The sequence below is a fragment of the Rhincodon typus genome, chromosome 20 (genome assembly GCF_021869965.1).
Source record: "Rhincodon typus isolate 14 chromosome 20, sRhiTyp1.1, whole genome shotgun sequence".
NCBI lineage: Eukaryota > Metazoa > Chordata > Chondrichthyes > Orectolobiformes > Rhincodontidae > Rhincodon > Rhincodon typus.
Genome location: NC_063351.1, coordinates 10,529,125 through 10,551,421, shown reverse-complemented (window position 1 = coordinate 10,551,421; position 22,297 = coordinate 10,529,125). Strand labels below are relative to the sequence as shown.

At 41.6% G+C, this 22,297-nt stretch overlaps 1 protein-coding gene across 1 annotated transcript in view; it reads left to right on the top strand.

The window, feature by feature from the left end:
- The window catches only part of LOC109930658 (cGMP-dependent protein kinase 1), a 483,442-nt gene that overhangs the window by 291,539 nt on the left and 169,606 nt on the right, over nucleotides 1-22,297 (top strand). Inside the window, exon 5 of the mRNA XM_048608956.1 lies at nucleotides 21,782-21,859. Within this exon, the coding sequence (XP_048464913.1) occupies nucleotides 21,782-21,859 (78 nt within the window). The remainder of the gene's footprint in view (nucleotides 1-21,781; nucleotides 21,860-22,297) is intronic.

Below are 22,297 nucleotides of genomic sequence, written 5' to 3'. Positions count from 1 at the left end.
TGAGGTGAGAGTGACGACCCTTGATATCAAGGTTGCATTCGACCAACTGTGGCATCAAGGAGCCCTAGCAAAACTGGAATCAATGGGTATCGGGGGCAAACTCTCCAGTGGTTAGAATCATACCTGACACATAGGAAAATGGTCGTGGTTGTTGGAGGTCAGTCATCTCAGCTCCAGGACATCTCTGCAGGAGTTCCTCAGGGTAGCGTCCTAGGCTCAACCATCTTCAGCTGCTTCATCATTGACCTTCCCTCATCATAAGGTCAGAAGTGGGGATGTTCACCGATGATTGCACAATGTCCAGCACCATTCGCCACTCCTCAGGTACTGAGGCACTCTGTGTTCAAATGCAACAAGATCTGGACAATGTCCAGGCATGAGCTGACGAGTGGCAGGTGACATTTGTAGCACACAAATGCCAGCCTGTGACCATCACCAATAAGAGACAATCTAACCATCACCTCTTGACATTCAATGGTGTTACCATCACTGAATCCCCCACTGTCAACATCCTGGGGGTTACTGTTGACCAGAAACTCAACGGGATTCACCACATTAATACAGTGGCTACAAGAAAAGGCCAGAAGCTGGGAATACTGCGGCGAGTAACTCACCTCCTGACTCCTCAAAATCCTGTCCACCATCTACAAGGCACAAGTCAGGAGTGTGATGAGATACTCCCCACTTGCCTGGATGAGTGCAGCCCCAACAACACTCAAGAAGCTTGACACCATCCAGGACAAAGCAGCCCGCTTGATTGGCACTACATCCACAAACATTAACTCCCTCCATCACTGATGCTCAGTAATAGCAGTGTGTACTATTTACAAGATGCACTGCCCAAATTCACCAAAGATCCTCAGACAGCACCTTCCAAATCCACGACCACTTCCATCTAGAAGGACAAGGGCAGTAGACATATGGGAACACCACCACCTTCAAATTCCCTTCCAAACCACTCACCACCCTGACTTGGAAATATATCATCATTCCTTCACTGTCGCTGGGTCAAAATCCTGGAATTCCCTCCCTAATGGCATAATGGGTCAACCCACAACAGGAGGACTGTAGCGGTTCAAGGAGGCAGCTCACCACCACCTTCTCAAGGGCAACTAGGGATGGGCAAGAAATGCTGGTTCAGCCAGTGATACGCGCATCCCACAAATGAATGGAAAAAAATGCATGTGAGGCGGGAGGAAGGTCTGTAGTTGAATGCCCCACGGGTCAGTATTGGGACTGGTGCTTTCGTGATGTATCTTAATGATCTGGATCTTGATGTGCAGGTGAAAATTTCAAAGGTTGCAGATGACACAAAACTTGGAAGAACAGCAGAATGTGAGTAGTACAGTGTGGAATTCCAAAAGGACATTGACAAATTGATGGAGTGGGTGGACAGGTGACAAATGAATTTCAATGCAGGGAAGTATGAGCTGATGCATTTTAGTTGGAAGGGCATTGAAAGACAACATAAAATTCTATAAGGGGTGGAGGAGAAAAGGGATCTGGGTGTATATGTGCACAGATGATTGAAGGTAGTAGGACATGTGGAGAGAGCACTTAATCGAGAATATGGTGTCCTCAGCTTTCTTAGTAAGAGAATAAAGTAAAAGAGCAAGGATGTGATATTGAACTTTTATGAGACAATTGTGAAACCTCAGCCGGAGTATCATGTCCAGTAACAGGTATCACATGATAGTGAGTGTGTTGGAGAGAGTGCAGAAGCGATTTGCAAGAATGGTTCCAGGAATGAGAAACTTTATTATGAGGATAGATTGAAGAGGTTCTTCTCTCATTGGAGAGGAGAAATCTGAGAGGAGATTTGACAGAGGTTTTCACACTCATGAGCAGGCTGGATAGAGTGCATAAGGATAATGTTCCTGCACATACAAAGGAAAAGAAATAGGGAGTATAGTTTTAAAATGAGGTGCCAATGAAACCGAGGTGATATTGAAAAAGTCATTTACATACATTGAGTAGTTAGGGTATGGAATGCACTGCCTGGAAATGTAGTCGAGGCAAGTTCAAATGAAATATCCAAGATGGCATTAGATGATCATTTGGGTAGAGATAGTATGCAAGGAAATGTGAAATTCAGGAGATTGACACAAGGTAATGATGCTCGTTTGAAGAGCTGTTGTAGACATGATGGGCCAAAGGACTCCTTCAGTGCCATAACAGTTTTGTGATTCTGATCTCCTTAAAAGACTGGAATGAATTTGTCAGGCGTGAAGCTATGCTGGCTGTGTTTGATTTTATTATGTGTTTCTAAATGCTATGCTTTACAATCTTTATGATCTACTCTCCTTTTGCCAATAAATGAAATGTTAAAATAACTGGCCTATATTACCTGCTTTGTTTGTCTTTTTATTTTATATGGGTGTTACATTGGAACTTTCCCGGAATCTAAGGATTTTTGGGAAGATTCCTATGAGTGAAGTGACTGTTTCCATGACTACATCCTTTAAAATCTAAGGATGCTTCCCATCAAGTTCAGGGGACATATTGACCTTTAGCCCCATTAGTTTCCTGGGTGTTTTTCTTTCTCTATTGATAGCCATTGTGATTCTTTTTTCACTCACTTTAACCTCTTGATTATTTCATATTTTTGGAATGCTGCAATATCGTTCTCCACAAGACTGATTCAAAGTATTTATTCAATTTTTCTGCCATTTCCTAGTTCCACATTATTATTTCCCAGCTTTGTTTTCTAAGGGTTCTGTGTTCTTCGTTGCCTCTTTTCCTTTTTATACATTTAAAGAAGCTGTTACAGTGTGTTTATGTGTTACTTGCTAGTTTACACTCAAAGTTTATTTTCTCACTCTGTTATTTTTTGATCATCTTTTGTTGGCTTTTAAAACATTTCCAATCTGATTCCCATCAATGTTTGCCATTTTTTTTTTGTTTTTTTAATTTCAATTTGTTACTATCCCAAAAAATAAAGGTAAAGTCACCGTACTCTTATCAGACCACAGGGATAGTTTCGCATTAGAGAGAGATGACTGGTGGTGGTTTAACCTAAGAGTCACCATGCCTCAGGTGAGGGGAGAGGTTGTGAAAAAGTGTCATTCATGGTCACCTCAGATGGTGCAGTATTGAACCCACGCTGGTGATGTCACTCTGCATCACAAACCAGCTGTTCACTAACTTCTTGGTTAACTTTGGTCAGTTTATTTCCTTCCTACAATCTTCCTTCCTCACTGGGATATGTCCTTGCTGTAAGTCATGAACTGTTTTCTTAAACATCTGCCATTGTTCATCAACTACCTTTGCTGCTGAACTCCTTTCCCAGCCCACCTCAGTCAATTCTGCCCTAATTCCCGGGCAATTATCCTTATTTAAGTTTGACGTAGTTATTTCCAACTCAGCTTCCTCAATCTCAAACTGGTTACTAAATTCTACCATATTATGGTCATTGTTTCCTTGGGAATCTTTTGCTCAGAGGTCATTGATTAACCTTGCTGCATTACACATTATTAGATTCAAAATAGTGTGATCCTTGGTTGGATCCACAACATATTGTTTTAGGAAGTTATTCCAAATACATTCTTTGAATTCTACCTCATGGCTACCTTTGCCAATTCGATTTTCACAATGTCCATGAAGATTAAAGTCACCCATGATTAATGTATTGCCTTTACTAAATATCTTCATTATATCCTCATTCACTCTCTGTCCTACAGAGCAGCTCCTCTTAGGGGTGCCATGCACCCACCAATGTAGGCTTCCCCTTGTTATTTCTTAACTCCACTCATATGGATTCTACACCTTGCAATCCAAGATCATTTCTTGCCATCGTACTTATTCCATTACCCTGCCACCCTTTGCTTCTTGCCTATTCTTTTGAAAGGTCACATGTCCCCAATTGTTTGTTTCCCAGCTTTGATCTCCTTATTGCTGTATCTCTGTAATGGGTATTAGATCATATCCTTTAATCTCTTTTTGTCTTGTTAATTCATTTATGTTGTTCCAAACACTACACATATTTAAGTAAAGGGCCATTAAATTTTTCTTTTACTTTTTGTTTCCTCCTTTGTTCCTATTTACTGACGTTTTTTTTGTATGCTTTATATATTCCATTATTTCTTGTCTTGTTATGGGTAGTAAAATAATTGTCCTGCAATGCTGCTGCAAGCCTACATTTCTGCCCTCCTCTAACTAGTTTAAAGCCCTCACTGCAGCCTTAGTAGTTTGATTCTCCAGGACACTGGTCCCATCACAGTTCAAGTGAAACCTGTCCAACCAGATTCAGATTTAGATTTGATGACATAGTGAAACAACACAAATTTAGGGGGAATATTTCAATCCTTTGCCTTCCAAGGAAAAAATATCAGTACCAATGAAGAGACTAAGTCAGCAGGACTCCTCAAGTAGAATGATTAAGGATGTGAACAATTTGGCTTCATCAGTGAAACGACCACAGAGGACAAATGAAGGAATCTATTTGAATATATCCATTGAAGAAAAGTTGATGTACTTCAGCAGAGATGTATCAACAAATTGAGAATTAAGGTTGGTTTCATGGGAGCCAGCACTGAGGTGGGATGGTCAATGTCCACAGATTCAGAACATAGTCAAGAAGTAATTGCCTGTCTCAGAAATTCAGTACATTGCAAAAAGAATATATCTTTTCCAACAAAGCAGCCATCTTCAATGAAGGGAATTCAGAAAATTAAAGGTCCCCCAGATGATGTGACGAAGGAACTGCTTGATTCAACATGAAAGAATGCCATTGCAGTTAAAATTGAGGAGATAAAGGCCCTCTTGATAAGGGGCGGTCTACTTGGTTTAGTAAAGGACATACCAGTGGTTAAACGTCTTCCAGTGTAGAGAGACTTGACAGGCTATGTTGTATCAAGAACAGCCCTCAAGTCAAAGACCCATCAATCTTCCAAGTCTGAAGAGATTGGATGTATTCTGAAACCTTAAGACAACCTGAATTTGTACAGTCAGAGACTTGGATGGAGATGGAGTGTTGCAAATGTCATCACACACAAGGATATGTAATTTTTTCTTATGGCAATAAAGCTTGGGATAGGAGGGAGATGTCGTAGAAGGTGATGCTTTTGATAATGTTAATGTTGATGACTGCACTAAGCTTCACTCAATCTGGTTATGCCATATGCCTTGGATAGGAATAAGATAGAGCACCTTAGTATCAGTTCCAAAGAAAGGTCATCCTGGACTCAACATTGACTTTGTTTCTCTTCACAGATGCTACCAGGCCTGGGGAGTATTTCCAGTATTTTCTCTGTATCTGATTAGAGAAGGCTTGGTCTCCTCATAGTTTGAGTAACAATGTCTATCTTACGATTGCAACCATGCAATCAACTACATCTTATTTAAGACTGACTTGGTAGCAGTAAACTGTCTCAACAACAAGCTTGTGGTGGTTGGCCTTGCAGTACAGTCAACACTCACAATTCCTAGTGACTATTGCAATCTATTAAATCTGATATAGCTTTTAGCATAGCCGTGAAGAAAGAAAACCCTATTGTATGTTATGTGCAGCAAATATAAGCTTGGCTATAAAGAGGACGTTACCAATCTTGTTATAGGATAAAGCAGAGTGGAATGATTTGTCTAAAGTGCCTTTCTGCTTGTTGTATTTGGATGAATTCAATGGTGTATGTTTTCTGCTTAGGAATCGATCTTTCATGATAAGAACCTTGAAATTATTGTTGCTATCATTAATAAACAGTCATATACATGATACCCATCTGCTATAATAGTGGCAGCATGAACACATTTAGAAGAAATAGATTAATATCTTTTCAATTAACAGCCGTTTTGAATGTCATACAAAGCTGACAAGCTGTTACTGGATTTCACTGCCTCAATTTCCATTTGACTATATTGTTTATTTAAAAATTATCCAATGTTTTTGCAGATATTTGCTGTGCTAACGAGCTGATTTATATGAGGATCTTTTTCCTTCTTTCTTTGTTGTGGTCTGCATTTTGGCTCCTGCTATCATTCTTACCATTAGCAATGATCCTAATTGTCATGTTTTGTAAATGTCATACTAGAACCTCTTTAAACTGTGGAAAAATCATTACATTATTTGAATTGTGAAAAGCTTTCTCTCAGGAAGTGTGGTTGTACGTTAAATCCTACTGTGTTCCATACAATATCATTGGGGTCACACTTCAAAAGTGCTTCATTTTTAATCATGCCCTTTCAGTTATCCTACAACTGTGACTGGCTTTGTGTAAATTCATGTGTTTTTCTGCAATGTTTTCAGCTTAGGCATGTACAGATTGTGAGCAATTACTTGTAAACCAACAGAAATAACATCCATGTTACACTGGAGTATTTGGGGTGACTAAAAGAAGATGCAAATAAAACTAAGAACTGTAATGCTGAAGAGTTGAAACAAAAACTGAAATTAGATTTGGTTTGATTTATTATTGTCACATATACCGAGAGACAGTGAAAAATGTTGTTTTGCATGCTATACAGGCAGATTGCACCATACAAAGTGCCTCAGGATAGCAAAACAGAGTACAGAATACAGTGTTACAGCCACAGAGAAGATGCAGAGAGAGGGATCAAAATTAACATTTGAAGAGTCTGTTCAAACGTCTGATAACCGTGGGGAAGAAGCTGTTCTTGAATCTGCTTGTATGTGTATTCAAACTTTTGTGTCTTCTGCCCAATGGAAGAGGGTGGAAGAGAGTATAACCGGGGTGTGAGGGGTCTTTGATTATGTTGGTTGCCTTCTCAAAGGAGTGGGAAGTACAGGTGAAGTTAATGGATGGAAGGCCCATTTGCACGATGGACTGGGCTGTGTTCACGACTCTCTGTAGTATCTTGTGGTCTTGAGAAGAGCAGTTGCCATATGACGCTGTGATGCATCCAGATAGGATGCTTTCTATGGTGCATCTATAAAAATCAGTAAGAGTCTTTGTGGACATGCCAAATTTCCTAAGCCTCCTAAGAAAGTGGAGATGTTGTTGTGCTTTCTTGGCCATTGTGTCAACATGGATGGACCAGGACAGATTGTTGGTGATCGTCACTCCCAGGAACTTGATGCTCTGGACCATCTGCACCTCAGCTCCGTTGATGCAAACAGGGACGTGCCCTCTACTCCGCCTCCTGAAGTCAACGACCAGCTCCTTCATTTCGCTGACATTGGTGGAGAGATTGTTGTCTTTACACCATGCTGCTAATCATTCAATCTCTTTCCTGCACTCTGTCTTGTTGTCGTTTGAGGTCCAACCTACAATGGTGGTGTCATTGGCAAACTTGTAAATGGAGTTGGGGCAGAATTTTGCCACACATTCGTGAGTTTATGAGGAGTTCAGTAGGGGTCTGAGTACGTAGCCTTGTGGGACACTGGTATTGAGGATTACAGTGGAGGATGTGTTGTCATCTATTCTTACTGATTGCAGTCTGTGGGTCAGGAAGTCAAGGATTCAGTTACAGAGGGAGGAGCTGGGTCTTGGAGTTTGGAGATGAGTTTGTTTGGAGTTACGGTGTTGAAGCTGGAACTGCAGTTAATAATTAGGAGGCTGATGTAGGTATCCTTGTGATCCAGATGTTCCAGGGGTGAATGTAGGGCCAGGGATATTGCATCTGTCGGTGAAGTGTTGCGCCGGTAAGCGAATTGGTAAACTGAAGCTGATGTGAGCCATGAATAACCTCTCGAAGCACTTCATAATTATGGAGGGCAGAGCCACAGGGCAGTAGTCATTGTGGTATACTGCATGTGTTTTCTTTGGCACCAGGATGCTAGTGGTCTTCTTTAAGCAGGTGGGGACTTCAGATTGAAGTAGGGAAGAGGTAAGGAAATTGCTGGAGAAACTCAGCATCTGTGGGAAGAAAGCAGGGTTAACACTTCGAGTCCAGTCACTCTTCATGAGTACTATTAGCAACTAGGAAAATGTGGTATTTATGCTGAAGATGAAGTTAGGGTGGTGGGGAGAAGGGGATAGGTGAGCAGGTAGGTGGAGATGGAGCTGAGCGAGAGAGAGAGAGAGAGAAAGATATGAAAGGGGTAGGTAAACAAGGAGATTATGAACAGCAGGCCAGGACAGAAGAAAAGCTGAATGAGTGATAATAAAAGCTAAGAGTAGGAGAAAATGAGTGCGCTTTCCTGAAAGTAACCACTTATAATGCGATAACAGGTTTACGAATAGGTGTGAATGGGTGACTGTACTAAAAGCAATCCATGTCATAACAGGACTGTGTATGGGGGTAGGTAAAAAAACATGGAAGGATGGAATCAGATTCTAAAGTTATTGAACCTGGCATTGATTCTGAGAGGCTGCAGAGGAAAATGAGACGTTGTTCTTCAAGCTTGTGCTTAGATATGTTGGAGCACTGCAGCAGGCCTGCAACAGAAATGTTGATGTGGGAACACTGTGATATATTGAAGTGGTGGGCAATTGGAAGCTCAGGGTCATTTTTGTGGGCAGAACACCTATAAGCGGCCACCCAGTGTATGTTTTTTCTTCCCAGTGTCGAGACCACGCTGAGCAGCAAACACAGTAGACTAGATTGAGTGAAGTACAGGTAAATCGCTGCTTCACCTGGAAGGTATTTCTGGGGCCCTGGATAGTGAGGAGAAAGGAAGGAAATTGGCAGGCCTTACACCTTTTGCAAGTGCATGGGAAGGTGCCGTGGGAGTGTGGGGAGGTATTGGGAAGGAAAGAGGAGTGGATCAGGGCATCCTGGGGGAAATGGTCCCTGTGGAATGCTGGCAAGGTGAGGGTCGCTGGTCATGGCATCCCATTGGAGGTGATGGCTTACAATCCTTTGGATGTGAATACTGATGAGATGGTGAGTGAGGACGATGGGGACCTGTCATTGTTGTAGGAGGGAAGGAAAAGGGTGAGGGCAGAAGTGCGGGAGGTGGATCGAACATGGCTAAGTAGCAGGAAGTCCTCAGCTGAGGAAAAAGGTGGACATTTCTGAGTCCACAGCCCCATATCACCACCCCTCTCCTTGATCTTGCAGAAAATGGTATCATTTTCGTTGTTGGTTGGGTCCAGCGCTGGCAGCTTCAAAGCGGTATCATGGCAACATCAACGAAGTGGGCCCAGCGGTGAGAGATACAGCGCTGTCGTTGATGGGACTGGCATAGGCAGTGGCAGAGCAGTTTCGGCCCAGCAGCAAAGATGATGCTTTAGGATTGGTGATTTCAATGTTGGTTGGATCTGCTGTGATGGGGGGATGGCAGCATGGGCATCATTGTTGGTGATGAGCTGGCTCAGGGCTGATGGGCTGTTTTCAAGCTATGTCTTTCTTTCTTCGTTATGCTTAAATTATTCAAAATGGTGCTATTTCAATGTGACAAATGAAAGCTTTTCGCTGTATTTTATCGTGCAGAGCTCTTTAGGTACACCATTGTGTGTGTCAATCTGAATCTTTTGCACAGCTCTCTGGAGTGGGACTTGTATTGACAATCTTCTGACTCAGAGGCAAAGACACAAACACAGAGTCATCCCTACTAAGTATCTTCGAATCATGCAGGGTGAATCATTTATGTTCATTGTGCTTACCGATACAGCTTTCAGAAGCACATATTCAGGGAGTAATACTGAAGCCAAGCACAGGAATAAGAACAAAGAAAACTAGAGTCACGAGCAACTGAACACCATAGTTTTTTTTATAAATTTATTTTCCATATTTTCCAGTCAAAGATTCTTAAATTAACTATTTTCACTTGGGAGTGAAAATGCATAATTTGCAAGTCACGCTGCTGGTCTCCTTGGTATTTCATTAACTAAGGTCTTTAGTGGATCAAATGCAAACTTATGAAAATGTATCATTTGCACTCACCTAATTTGCTCTGTGTTCAGAATTGAACAAGAACATTGCAAAATGCTTTAAAAAGAGATGCTTCATGTTTATTCATTACGTGTAGTCTGTATCATGAAGACCCAGATTTGCTGTGTATCTTTTTATTAAAAACGTGTTCAACAATAGGTTCTTTTTGTGAAGAAAACTACATTAATTGCTAAATTTAGATTAAAATGGTTCCTCCAGTTGTTGTCACCATTCAGATGTAGATTTCAAAGTCCTAGCCCTTTATCAAAGGTAGAGCTTGGAGTGACATGGACCTCACATCTCCCGCAGCCAATGAGCTAAATTTCCAGTGTAGTCTTGCTCTCTGTAAGGAAAAGGAAAGGTACTGTAGTGTATTATGGGCATAATTGAATTAAAAGTTTGGATATTGGATATTAACTGAGACTAACAATAGATTAGCTTTCCATTACAGTCATCCGTTGGCAATAACATTGTCATGTTTTAGTTTTTATGCATAAGGACCTTCTTTTTCTGACCCTTGGTGTGGGGCTTTGAATGGTATGAACAAGCCACATCCTAGAGGATCTCCCTATCCTTCCGACAGCTGCTAGGTGTATGCAATGGTGTAACATTGATACAGCAGGGCTGGTTTTCATATCAGATGATCATTGCATTGTCCTACTGCCATTGCATTGTCAGCTATTTTCAGGGAACCACAGTGTTTGCCCAGTGAGCTGTACTCCTGCTTTGATATTCCATTTCTACAGTCCTTCAGATTGAAAGGAATTATACATTCCCAGCCCTGCACAGTTCACTTCTACCTCATTTCAAAAATCCACAAACAGACCTGTCTGGGCAGATCCATTGTTTCAGCCTGCTCGTGCCCCACAGAACTCATCTCCTCCTACCTTGACTCAGTCTTCTCTCCCCTGGTCCAATCCCTGCCCACGTACATCTGTGAGAAGGTGTTCTGAGGAAGGGTCACCAGACTCGAAACGTTAACTTTTTTTCTTCACAGATGCTGCCAGACCTGCTGAGCTTTTCCAGCAACTTTGGTTTTTGTACATTCTTGGTCTGCTGCTGTATTAGGAAAGGACCTAAACCCAGAGAAATCACACGTTAGGTGATGCAGCAGACTTGGTACAGGCCACCATGTAAGCTCACTAGTAGTATATATATTTGGCAACATGAGGGAGTGAGCTGTGATTGTTAGTGAGCTGGAACCTATCTTTCTCATGCACACACACACGCGCACGAACACCTGCACATGAATATACACACACGTACACACACGCACATGAACACACACACACACACATGTACACACACACACGTACACACACACACGCGAACACATACGTACACGAACACATACACATGCACGCACGCACACACGCGCGAACACATACATACAAGCGTGCACGTGAACACATTAGAGACAAAAATAATGCGGCCTTTCTAGCGATGGTCACATGCTGTGAATGAATTTTAAAAAAGGCAGCGTTCGCAAAGCAGAGGTCAGGACCCCAGTTGGTGTAATAAGTGGATATTCTGGAGTTAGTATCTCTGAGGTGCATGGCTGTTCTGTGCTGCACTCCCACCTTACCAGTCTTCTTGGCTACAAAACCACCGTTCTCTAACGCTCTCAGTTCTGAACTCGAGGATCACAGCATCTTTCAAGACTTTTTTTTTGAAATGGGATCACAGGGAAAACATTTAGGAAACACTGCCCTAAGATACCTAAAGTCTGGCGTGCCTACAAAATGGCCCTCACAAAGTTAGCAGTGTCACCAATGCCTTTATCAGTTTGGTGAAGGCTAACACATTGTGCAATTAGGACTTTTCTGCACACTTTTAACACATCAATTCTACCTTCATCATGTCTGGTCTGAATCTCTGCTGTGAAGCAATCCATAGCTAATCTCATTGACTTGTCCTTTCTCAGTAGAGTTGTATATGCTTTGTTTCAAATGTTATCGGTTTCAGTCAAAGAAATTAAATGCATTATCCGATCTTGGATTGATGCAAAGATTGATGAGCTGCTAGAATGAAACAAAAATGAAGATTACAGTATTCAGTCCAAACCTGAATGTTGTCATTCAGCCTCCCAACATATATTTTCTTGGGCAATTTGAACAAGTCTATGTTTAGCTTGTTAATATACAGCAAAATGGGATCATGGTTTTCTGTTGTGGGAACAAAACAATGTTAAAACAAGGGAGAAGCAATATGAAGATTCAAATGACCCAGCCTTGGCAAAGGGATTGTACAAAAACCAACCTTTGAAGGGGAAAAAAAAGTAATGATAAAAATGGTGAAATGAACAAGAAGTTACTAGGGCATGAAATCCAGATTCATCAAAGAGAAAACTGGTAATAATATTTATGATTTTTTTTAAAATTCACTGACAATATCATTTTTTGACACAAATGGATGAACTAATATAAGGTGAAAGAGATTGAACAATTCAGCCAAAGAAGCTGTCGGCAGTTCATTCTGTTTGCTGATGTATGATCCTGCAAATTGCACTTGAGAAGTAAGACCTGAACAACAATGTGGATAAGGATTGCACCAGATTTCGAAAGAATTTCTGAAACATCAACATAATGGGACAAGCCAGCTAAATCCTCAAAAAATAACCTGTTCAGGATCATGGCAGATGATCCCCAAAGGTGCTTCTTATCAGTCAGGTAACAAATGCGGTACAGAACAATGTTCACCCCATGCAGAAATTATGTTCTGAGATTACATGAGAAGGTGTTAAGTTATAGTTCAGTTATAGGCTTGACAATAAACACATAGGTTGAATCTGGCCCACGCAGTGATGAATCACTGAGCTATTGTCTCTGTCTAGCAATTTTTTTTCTGTCTCCTGCCTGTATAGCGCACCTATAAGTAAATTTGAATGGCTTCTGTGGGGATTATAATTTGTAAAGTGTGAGACAGTTTTGTGCACTAACATAAAATCAGCACAGGGGAAAGCTGCATTCTGGCCTTGAAAGGTTAGATTCTAACAGATTCCTTTGAGGAAGGGAAAGGGGAGATGTCAGAGGTAGGTTCTTCACACAGGGAGTGGTGGGTGTGTGGAATGTGCTGCCGGCGGTGGTAGTGGAGTCAGAGACTTTTAAGCGACTCTTGGATAGGCACATTGAGGATAGTAAAATGTGGGATATGCAGGGTAGTTTGATCTTAGTAGGATAATAGGTTGGCACAACATCGTGGGCTGAAGGGCCTGGACTGTGCTGTGCTGTACTGTACTGTTCTATGTTCTATGTTCTATATAGGTATAACAAAGTGTGGAGCTGACGTTTCAGGTCGGGACCCTTCTTCAGAAATAGGGAGGGGGAGAGGAGCTCAGAAATAAATAGAGAGAGAGGGGGTGCTGGGGGAAGGTAAGTGGGATGGTGATAGGTGAATGCAGGAAGGGAGTGGTGGGGATTGGTCAGTGAAGTGGGAGGAGCGGATAGGTGGGAGAGAAGATGGACAGGTTGTTTCAGGTCAAGGAGGCGAGGATGAGAGGGAGGGTTGGTCATGGGATGAGGCTGGGGGTGGAGAGATTTTGAAACTGGTAAAATCCATGTTTAGACCATTGGACTGTAGGCTCCCGAGGCGGATTATGAGGTGCTGCTCCTCCAGTTTGCGAGTGGCGTCATTGTGACACTGGATTTTAACAGGTATGTTTCTTTTGACATGTGATTTGGGACACATTGTTAGGCAGAGCAGTAGGACGTTCACTTGACATCTAACACATTCTGATTCATACCTAATCATAGCCAGAGAATTATATCTCATCCAACTTCTTTAGCTCTGATGTTGCTTAATGATCTATCTTTCGCACCTTCCTGTTTTTCATGCAAATGCTTCCTCTTGGCATCATCATCATCCGAAACAATAGCATTAATTTGCTCAGCTACACTGACAATAGCCAGCTTCACCTCAACAGCACCTTTCCTGAATCTTCCACTGTTTCTCAATTATTAGAATTAGGATTAGAATTAGGTTTTACTCTCACTTGTACTCAAGTACAGGGATACAGGAGTACAGTGAAAAGTTTACAATGTTGCTATTCACGGTGCCATCTTAGGTACAAGGTGCTTAGGTATGAAATCTTAGGTTAAAAAGTACAAAACAAAAAAATAAGGTAAGAGTTCAACATTACAGTATTTCTCAATATAAAGTAGTAAATAAGACAAAGTTAAAAGTTTCAAATTACAGTCCTCCTTTATCCATGGGCCTGAAGTTCCTTCACATTGGCCTGTACCCACAAGGGTTCGATCTCTCCCCAGCGCCAGGCTCGATCTCTCTGCCGGGCTCAATCTCGCTCCCAAGCCAGGCTCAATCTCTCAATCCCCGCACCTCCACGCTGCCGTCTTACTGTCAAATAATCAAATTGCTACCTGACATTCAGCACCGGAAGAGCAGGCATTTCCTCCAATTATCTTGAGGGAAACAGGAGCCATTATTTTTAACAAAAACAAAGTTGCTGGAAAAGCTCAGCAGGTCTGGCAGCATCTGTGAAGGAGAAAACAGAGTTAACGTTTTGGGTCCGGTGACCCTTTCTCAGAACTGTTCTTGGGTGGGGGTTGGGGAAATAATAGAAATACAGTAGTGCAGCAGAGTAGTATTAAGGCACAAGGTTAGGATCCAATTAGAGAGATGTTCACTCTGTATAAGGCATTGCTGTACCTTTTCCTGGGATAGACGGAACATAAGCAGAGCAGCAAACTCTACAAGCTAACCTCTAGTCTTAGTTCCATGCTCTACAGGAACACAGAATAAGACTCCATCCAGGAGTACAATTTCACAGAAAATTGCTGAGCATCCAAATGTATTAAGGGTTATAAGCCAAAGGCAGGTAAATGGTGTTAGGTCACAACTGTCATGGTCTCAGTGAGTGGTATGACAGGCTTAATGGGCTAATGCCTTCTCCTGTTTCTCTATTCCCATCTTCAACTCTGTGCTGCATGCTATTGATTCATTCTCAGCTTTTCTTCAGTTGTGTCAGCTAATAGAGGAAAAAGTACTGTAGGACAAAAAAATGTGACATTTAATCTTCACATTGTGCAGTAGTCTGGTATACTCAATGTTGCTATTTCAGCAGCTGTGTTTTCCAAAGTTTGTTTGATTGGATAATCCTTAGTAATGTCATTGTTATTGCATCAGAACCCTTTTAAATGCTGATTTGGGAGTAAGTACATCATCTAATGATTTCAGAATCGTTGCATGTTTAAATTGGCAATTTTGGCAAACTGCTCCTGCTCTAAGGGATCAAAGATCCTGTGAAAGTAAATCTGTGCCAAGAACAACTAACAGGGAGGCAAGTGCAGCAGGATTGTGACAGATTGGATTCTCCAACAATGTACTTAAAATACTTAATCTTTTATTCTAATGCCTGCCATCTGTTCGGTGTAAATCAAAATGTAATAAGAATGGCCAAAGCATCTGACTCTGGACTTCCAACTGTTGCAGATCCATTTCAGACAATACAGACATTTCCTGTAATTCTCTTGTCTAGGCCTAACATTCATCAAGATACCACTTGATGTTGACACCCTTCATATTCACTATTCCTAGTGAGTGGGCAGTCCTGCCTGCAAAACGTTCTCTCAACTTCTCCCATTTAATGCCCCAGATACTGAAACCAGGGCAGAAGTATGGTTGAGATGTTGATGGAACAGCCATGTGAGTGCTCACAAGAGATGTTCTCACATAATCACTATCCTGCCCCTGTTCTCTAACAGATTAGTTCTGAATGTTTACGGCTCATTCTGAGTTGCAGCTCATGTGAACTGCAGGGAAAAGCTGCTGCTTTTAAAGTTGTCTCTCTGACTCAGCCAGCCACCCTTGCTACCTCAGAACCCACATTCTGTCCTGACAACAAGAGCTATGGTCTGCTGTTTAGTTCTGGCCTTGGTTGGGCACAGTCCTGTCTCAACTGTTTTGAATCTTTTTGGAGCAGTTTTATACATTATGTAGTCAGAATCATGAAACTTACAACATCAGAATGCCTTTCTTGAGTTAAGGAGGACAAAACTGCACATTGGACTTTAGGCACAGTCTAACTGAGCTCCTATACAATTGAAGCAAGACTTCATTGCTCAAATCCTTATTGACACTTTCTAACCTCTTACCATATCAGAAGTACTCTGCACATCTATTCCTCCTACCAAACTTTTAAGTTTTTCCACATTTATATTCGATCTGACATGTTCTTGTCCATTCATTAATCCTGTCCAAACCCTGCTGAAGCCACTTTGCATCTTCCTCACAATACAAACCCCCGTTTAATGTTGTATCATCCTTAAATTTGAAAATATTACATTTGATTCCCACCTCTCAATTGTTGACTCCGGTTGTGAATGGCTAGGGCCCCAAGTACCAATCCTTGCGCTGCCCCAATAGTCACAACCTGCCAGCTCAAGAATGATCCATTTATTCCTGCTATTCTTGGTCTTCTGCCTGTTGGCCAATCATTAATCAAAGCAGTATATTACCTACTATCCCATGTGCTTTAATTTTTCTAACCAGCCTCCTGTGGGGGACTTTATCAAAGGCCTTCTGAAAATCGAAGTATACTACATCCTTCGACTCTCCTTTATCAATTTTGTTCATAACATATGTTGCACCTTGACTGAATAATGCCATTTCTCACTTCTATTTTCCTTTAGTGTTTTAGTGGTTCAGTTGATGGAAGCAAGGATGTGAAGAGATATTTGAATAGAAACATATAACATAATTTAGTACTGTAGGTACTGAAATTTGACTTGGGAGAGGATGCAAAGCCAATGATATCTTCTGGCCTTATACATCCAGATGATAATCTGTTCTATTGCTTTAAATGGAACTAATTATCAAGCGTACTGTATAACTGATAGGAGAAGCTTTATATCCTCAAGTCAAATTTCAACTCCTCGGTCTCTATTGATAGCAGAAATCTCCAGTTTTATAGAATGGTTTCCCTCAGGAAAGTAACGAAGATATATAAAACAGAACAATGTCTCACTTACAGCTCAGTCCATTTGGCAACAAATAAGCCATAACGATTAAAATTTATTAATAAAATTCAGAAATTATCATGTTTGTCTTGGAATAATATGCTATAAATTTTCTCGATGTGGTACACAGTCATGTGCAGTAACTATTTCTATGTAGAAATATGTTGAGCTTAATTTAATAATTTCAATTGTTGCTGGAGATGATCACAGCTCTGAATGGCAGTAAATATTTTGGCCACTACCAATCGTGACCAAACCCAAGTCTAGGAAAATTACAGAGATCAAGTGGCAAAAGCTATGATACTTTGCATAAGCTTAAAGCTGCGTTTGGTTTTCATAAACCCACAAGGCATAGCTTTTCAACCTTGGCATTAGCAGGGAATTTCATGATGTTGCCAGACTTCTGGCCATTTAGAATCTAGCACCACGTGCATGAAAGCACAGTATCTCAGGAATACAACATTGCGCATCTGTTCTGTGCCTGTTGAATTAGCAAGTCTTTTTTTTGTTACTGTTCGCTGATAATCTCCTCTGAATCATACACACAGTATACTTTTGAGTAGCAATCCCTTTCTGTCAGGTGTTGCAATGGATGTGTATCAAATTTGCTCCCCCATGCTAAAGTGTTTGAGATAAGCCACCCTTTATGCACCTGTTAAAGTTGATTCTTCTCTCACACTTCTAATTGAATGCACCGATGGTCTCAAATTTCACTGCAAATTGAGGGCAGGCCGAAGGACAGCACATAAGGCAATGCTGCCTGTGACACCTTGATACATTTATTGAAGAAGGGTCTAGGCCTGAAACGTCAGCCTTCCTGCTCCTTTGATGCTGCTTGGCCTGCTGTGTTCATCCAGCTCTACACCTTGTTATCTCTACATTTATTGATGCTGTGAAACAGCTTGCTGTGAATCGTTTTAAAGCAACTGAACAGCACTTACCTGCAGCATGAATAGTGTCAGCATTTCACCCTGTGGCCTCTGACCCCACTGCCTCAGCAAACATCACAGCCTTTGTTTCTGTAGGATCTTTTGCCTGTCTTGATTGTCATGCAACTATTTGTCCAACTCTTCACTTAAAACTCACTTAATTGAATGGAAATTATGGGGCAGTGGGAGTACGCTACATTATAACCTGATGACGTGCGTCATAATGAAAGGATTTAACTAGCAACAAACTTATCCAAACAAATACAGTGGCTATTCCCTCAGCCATTTTGCTTCAGGTAGTGCTAACTGTAACCCAGCTTTTTACATTAAACTCGGTAGAGGAAATAATAAATGCCTATCTGATGCCACCTCCTCAAAGGCAGCTTACCAGTGCCTCTCAACAGTTGGCCACTTAGTTCCTTTCTGGTAAATTGCTGGGCATGGGGTGAGGTGCGCGTTTTTATGAGGGTTTGGGGAATAATAGGGAAGGCAGTCCTACGTGTCACAATTCAAGTGATGCCTAGGCACACAGGGCTATGGACCAAGAGCTGGAAAATGGGGTTAGAATAGTCAGGTGTTTGCTTATGAATTGATTTGAAATATTATTGTCACGTACCTATGTACAGTGAAATGTTTTGTTTTGCATGCAGTACAGGCAGATCATAGGGTGATTGAACAATGCGAGCAATTCAAAGTTAAGGCTGTAGGAGGGTGCACAAAAAACAAGATCAATATTAGATTTGAAATTTGAGAAGACCATTCAGAAGTCTAATAACAGTGGGGAAGAAGCTGTTCTTGAACCTGTTGGTAGGTGTGTTTAAGCTTTTGTATCTTCTCCCTGATGGAAGAAGTAGGACTCGATGGGCCAAAGGACCTTTATCTGTGCTGTCGACCTCTATGATAAGATCTCAATTTGCAAAGTAATGGAGTGAACATGAGTCAAGTAGTCATATGACCTGTCCGATGCTATGATTCTGTCAAAATTATTTATGATCTAGTTAGGAATCAGTGATTTTTTTTGAAGCATGAGATCCAAGCTAACTACTAAGGGAATAAAGACACAAGATTGCAATGTTCTGAGCATGCTAAATAAACTTTATTGTACAAAGTTAGAACAATAAACCAGTCCAGAATATACTGTACCATCCTGAATGAACATGAGTAAATATGTATAACAGATAACCCTCAGGACACATTAAATAGTAAATGCTGTTAGATCGATCCCACAATTTCTTAGAATCAACCACCTCAATGTTAGTGACACTGTGGTTATTAAATCTCTTTAGGATTTCACTTCGTCACTTCTGATATTCCTTCAAAAGCTGTTCTGATATGGATTGCCTCAATGACTGCTCACATCCTGACAGTTAAACCATTTTTCTCGGGACTAAGCTCCGGTGTTTCTTGAGACTGCAATCCACCACTGATTCATATGCATAATTCCAACTTTGCACAGACAGCTAGCTTCACTAAGCAAGTACTGACCGGGATTCTCTGAGCTCCGATCGTTGTCAGTTGCACCAAGTTAATACTACTGCAGGCTTCCCAAACTCCACTCTCAGCTACACTGAACTATCAATGGCTCACAGGCTGCTTTTTTATCCTGAGCCCTATCCCCATCACTTCCGAGCTGACAGGACTTCTCTGAATCCCAAATGTTTGGTGCCTGCAGCACCGTTTTTTTGCAATAGAGCCTTCTCTCCCTGCTCCTAAGTACCTGACTGACAGGCAGCCTGAAGTATTATCCTTCTGCCTCCACTACCTCTGACTAACTGACTCCAACAGAACCCAACCTTTGAGCTGCTGTTCACCAACCCTTGAATGGATCTGAGTGACTTATTGAAAACCTCACAATAAGCCTTGATCCCAGGCAGGATCGAATGTGGCACCCATTGTAGTACCTTGTTCCCTGAATGTTATAATTCCCATCTTACTTCCTCTGTAGCGCTGTTAGCCAGAGAGCACACACAGTTCAAACAGATACAAAGAGATATAGAATTCATCACATTGGCTAAACACCAATGCAATAAAGGCCTTGGAGTGGAGATAAGATCAGCATCACTTTCACTTCACACCAGGTGGAGAAAGTTAAAACCTGTGCCTTACTTATTATTGAACAATGTGGATTCTTTTGTTTGTGTACAATGAGCAAAGGAATGTACTGTTATTGGTGCCGATTGTGGACTATGAGGTGAGATTGATGTCAAGTTACCTTTAGAGAGAAAATAGAAAGTTTCTCACTTCATGCCTGTCCATATTGCACTCAACTTGGGATTGTTTGTAGCTGACGCTGGAAAAGCAAAGTAAACCAAACCATTGACAACAAGGTGTAGAGCTGGATGAACACAGCAGGCCAAGCAACATCATAGGAGCAAAAAGGCTGACGTTTCGGGCCTAGACCCTTCATCAGAAATGGGGGAGGGGAAGGGGGTTCTGAAACAAATATGGAGAGAGGGGGAGGCGGATAGAAGATGGATAGAGGAGAAGATAGGTGGAGAGGAAACAGACAGGTCGAAGAGGCGGGAATGGAGCCAGTAAAGGTGAGTGTAGGTGGGGAGTTAGGGAGGGGATAGGTCAGTCCAGGGAGGACGGACAGGTCAAGGGGGCGGGATGAGGTTAGTAGGTAGGAGATGGGGGTGGGGCTTGAGGTGGGACGAGGGGATAGGTGGGAGGAAGAACAGGTTAGGGAGGCGGGGACGAGCTGGGCTGGTTTTGGGATGCAGTAGGGGGAGGGGAGATTTTGAAACTTGTGAAATCCACATTGATACTATTAGGCTGCAGGGTTCCCAAGCGGAATATGAGTTACTGTTTCTAAACCAAACCATTGTTGAGGGCACAGAAATAGAGTTCCCTCAGCTCCCCATTTTAATTGATGGCTCATCCTATTTGTTTAATTAGATATGGGGTATCATGGTGGCCCAATGGTTAGCACTGCTGCCTGACAGTGCCAGGGACCTGGGTTCAATTCCAAACTTGGGTGACTGTCTGTGTGGAGTTTGCATGTTCTTTTTGTGTCTGCAATAGTTTCCTCCAACAGTCCAAACATATGCAGGTTAGGTAGATTGGCCATGGAATTACAGGGCTACAGGAATGGGGTAGGTCTGGGTGGAATGCTGTTTGGAGGTTTGGTGTGGACTCAATGAGCTGATTGGCCTGTTTCATACTATACTGGATTCTATGATATATTGGGATAATTATGATTGTGCACACCATGCATTTTAAAATCCTAAATGAATCCATTAAAGTTAATAATACAGTTGTGAGATTTCAGAACTATGCTGGAGATGGGTGAAATTTCACAGTACTTGTGCATACTCTGGAAATTATTGGTATCATTACTTTAATGAGCATAAACATAAGATTCCATCCTTAGTAAAAAGCAAAACTTCTGCAGTTCTACTTTCCGAATGCTGTTTAGTGACTGTATTGCAGCTGGCTTTTAAAAACAATCTGTAGTGAATGCTACCTCTCTGATACCCCCTTGTGTTAGAACTGTGCAGTAAATGCTTTAGGGTTTCAGAATCTCATCCAAAAGATGAGTTAAATATATAAGCATTTCAGTACATGTTTGGGGATTTGGAACACATGTAGCATAATACCTATCTTTTTGACCTCCTGGAGAAACGCAACATCCAAAGGAATTAGACGATACAAAATTGTGTCAATGGTTTTTGTCACATTCTTGGCCTCTGCCAACCTTGTCGATTTTGGGTCACAATTAGATATTCGAATACCAAGTGCAGGGTGAGCCTGTACTCTTAATTGTGATTCATTTACCCCTCAGGAAATGTGCATGTGTGAAGAGATTGGTTAAGGACAGGATTAAATTGGACCGTGATACACTCAACATGAATAGCTCTGTAATACTGGCTATCAAATCTCCCTCGGGTAATGTGCTGGAGGGCTTTAGGACAGGAACAGACAAAACATAAACCACACGAAATTACTTTTGAATATTTAACTAATTTGCATTGCTGGGTTTTGATCTGATATTTGTGCCTGTTTATATGCCATTGAAACTGTCCTATCTGTGAACAAGCCATTCATGTTACTTGCACTGAAAATCCAAGAGAATTTGGAATGAATTCTGTTTTCTTTCTCCTGCAGACATATTACGAAGATGGGGAGTACATTATCAGGCAGGGAGCTCGAGGGGACACTTTCTTCATTATTAGCAAAGGAAAGGTAAGCCAACGACCGAGTGTGTTACACAAACAGAAATTGCTGGAAAAACGCAGCAGGTCTGGCAGCATCTGTGGAGAGAAATCAGAGTTAAAGCTTTGGGTCCAGTGACCTTGCTGCAGAACAGTTCTGAAGAAGGATCACTGGACCGAAAAGGTTAACACTGCTTTCTCTCCACAGATGCTGTCAGACCTGCTGAGTTTTTTCCAGCAATTTCTGTTTGTGTTTCTGATTTTCAGCATCCATAGTTCTTTGGTTTCTTTTGTTTAGTGGCCAACTACATTAACCTGTGTCAATTCTTTGAGGCTGCTCGAATTGATTGCTGAATATAATAATCCTGCTGTGCGACTTAAATTCAGGAGAAAAGCGAACAATACCATGGATAACCCAAGCAAATTATTCTTTGACAACAGCCCTAGGAGGGAAGCTGAACCTTGTTTA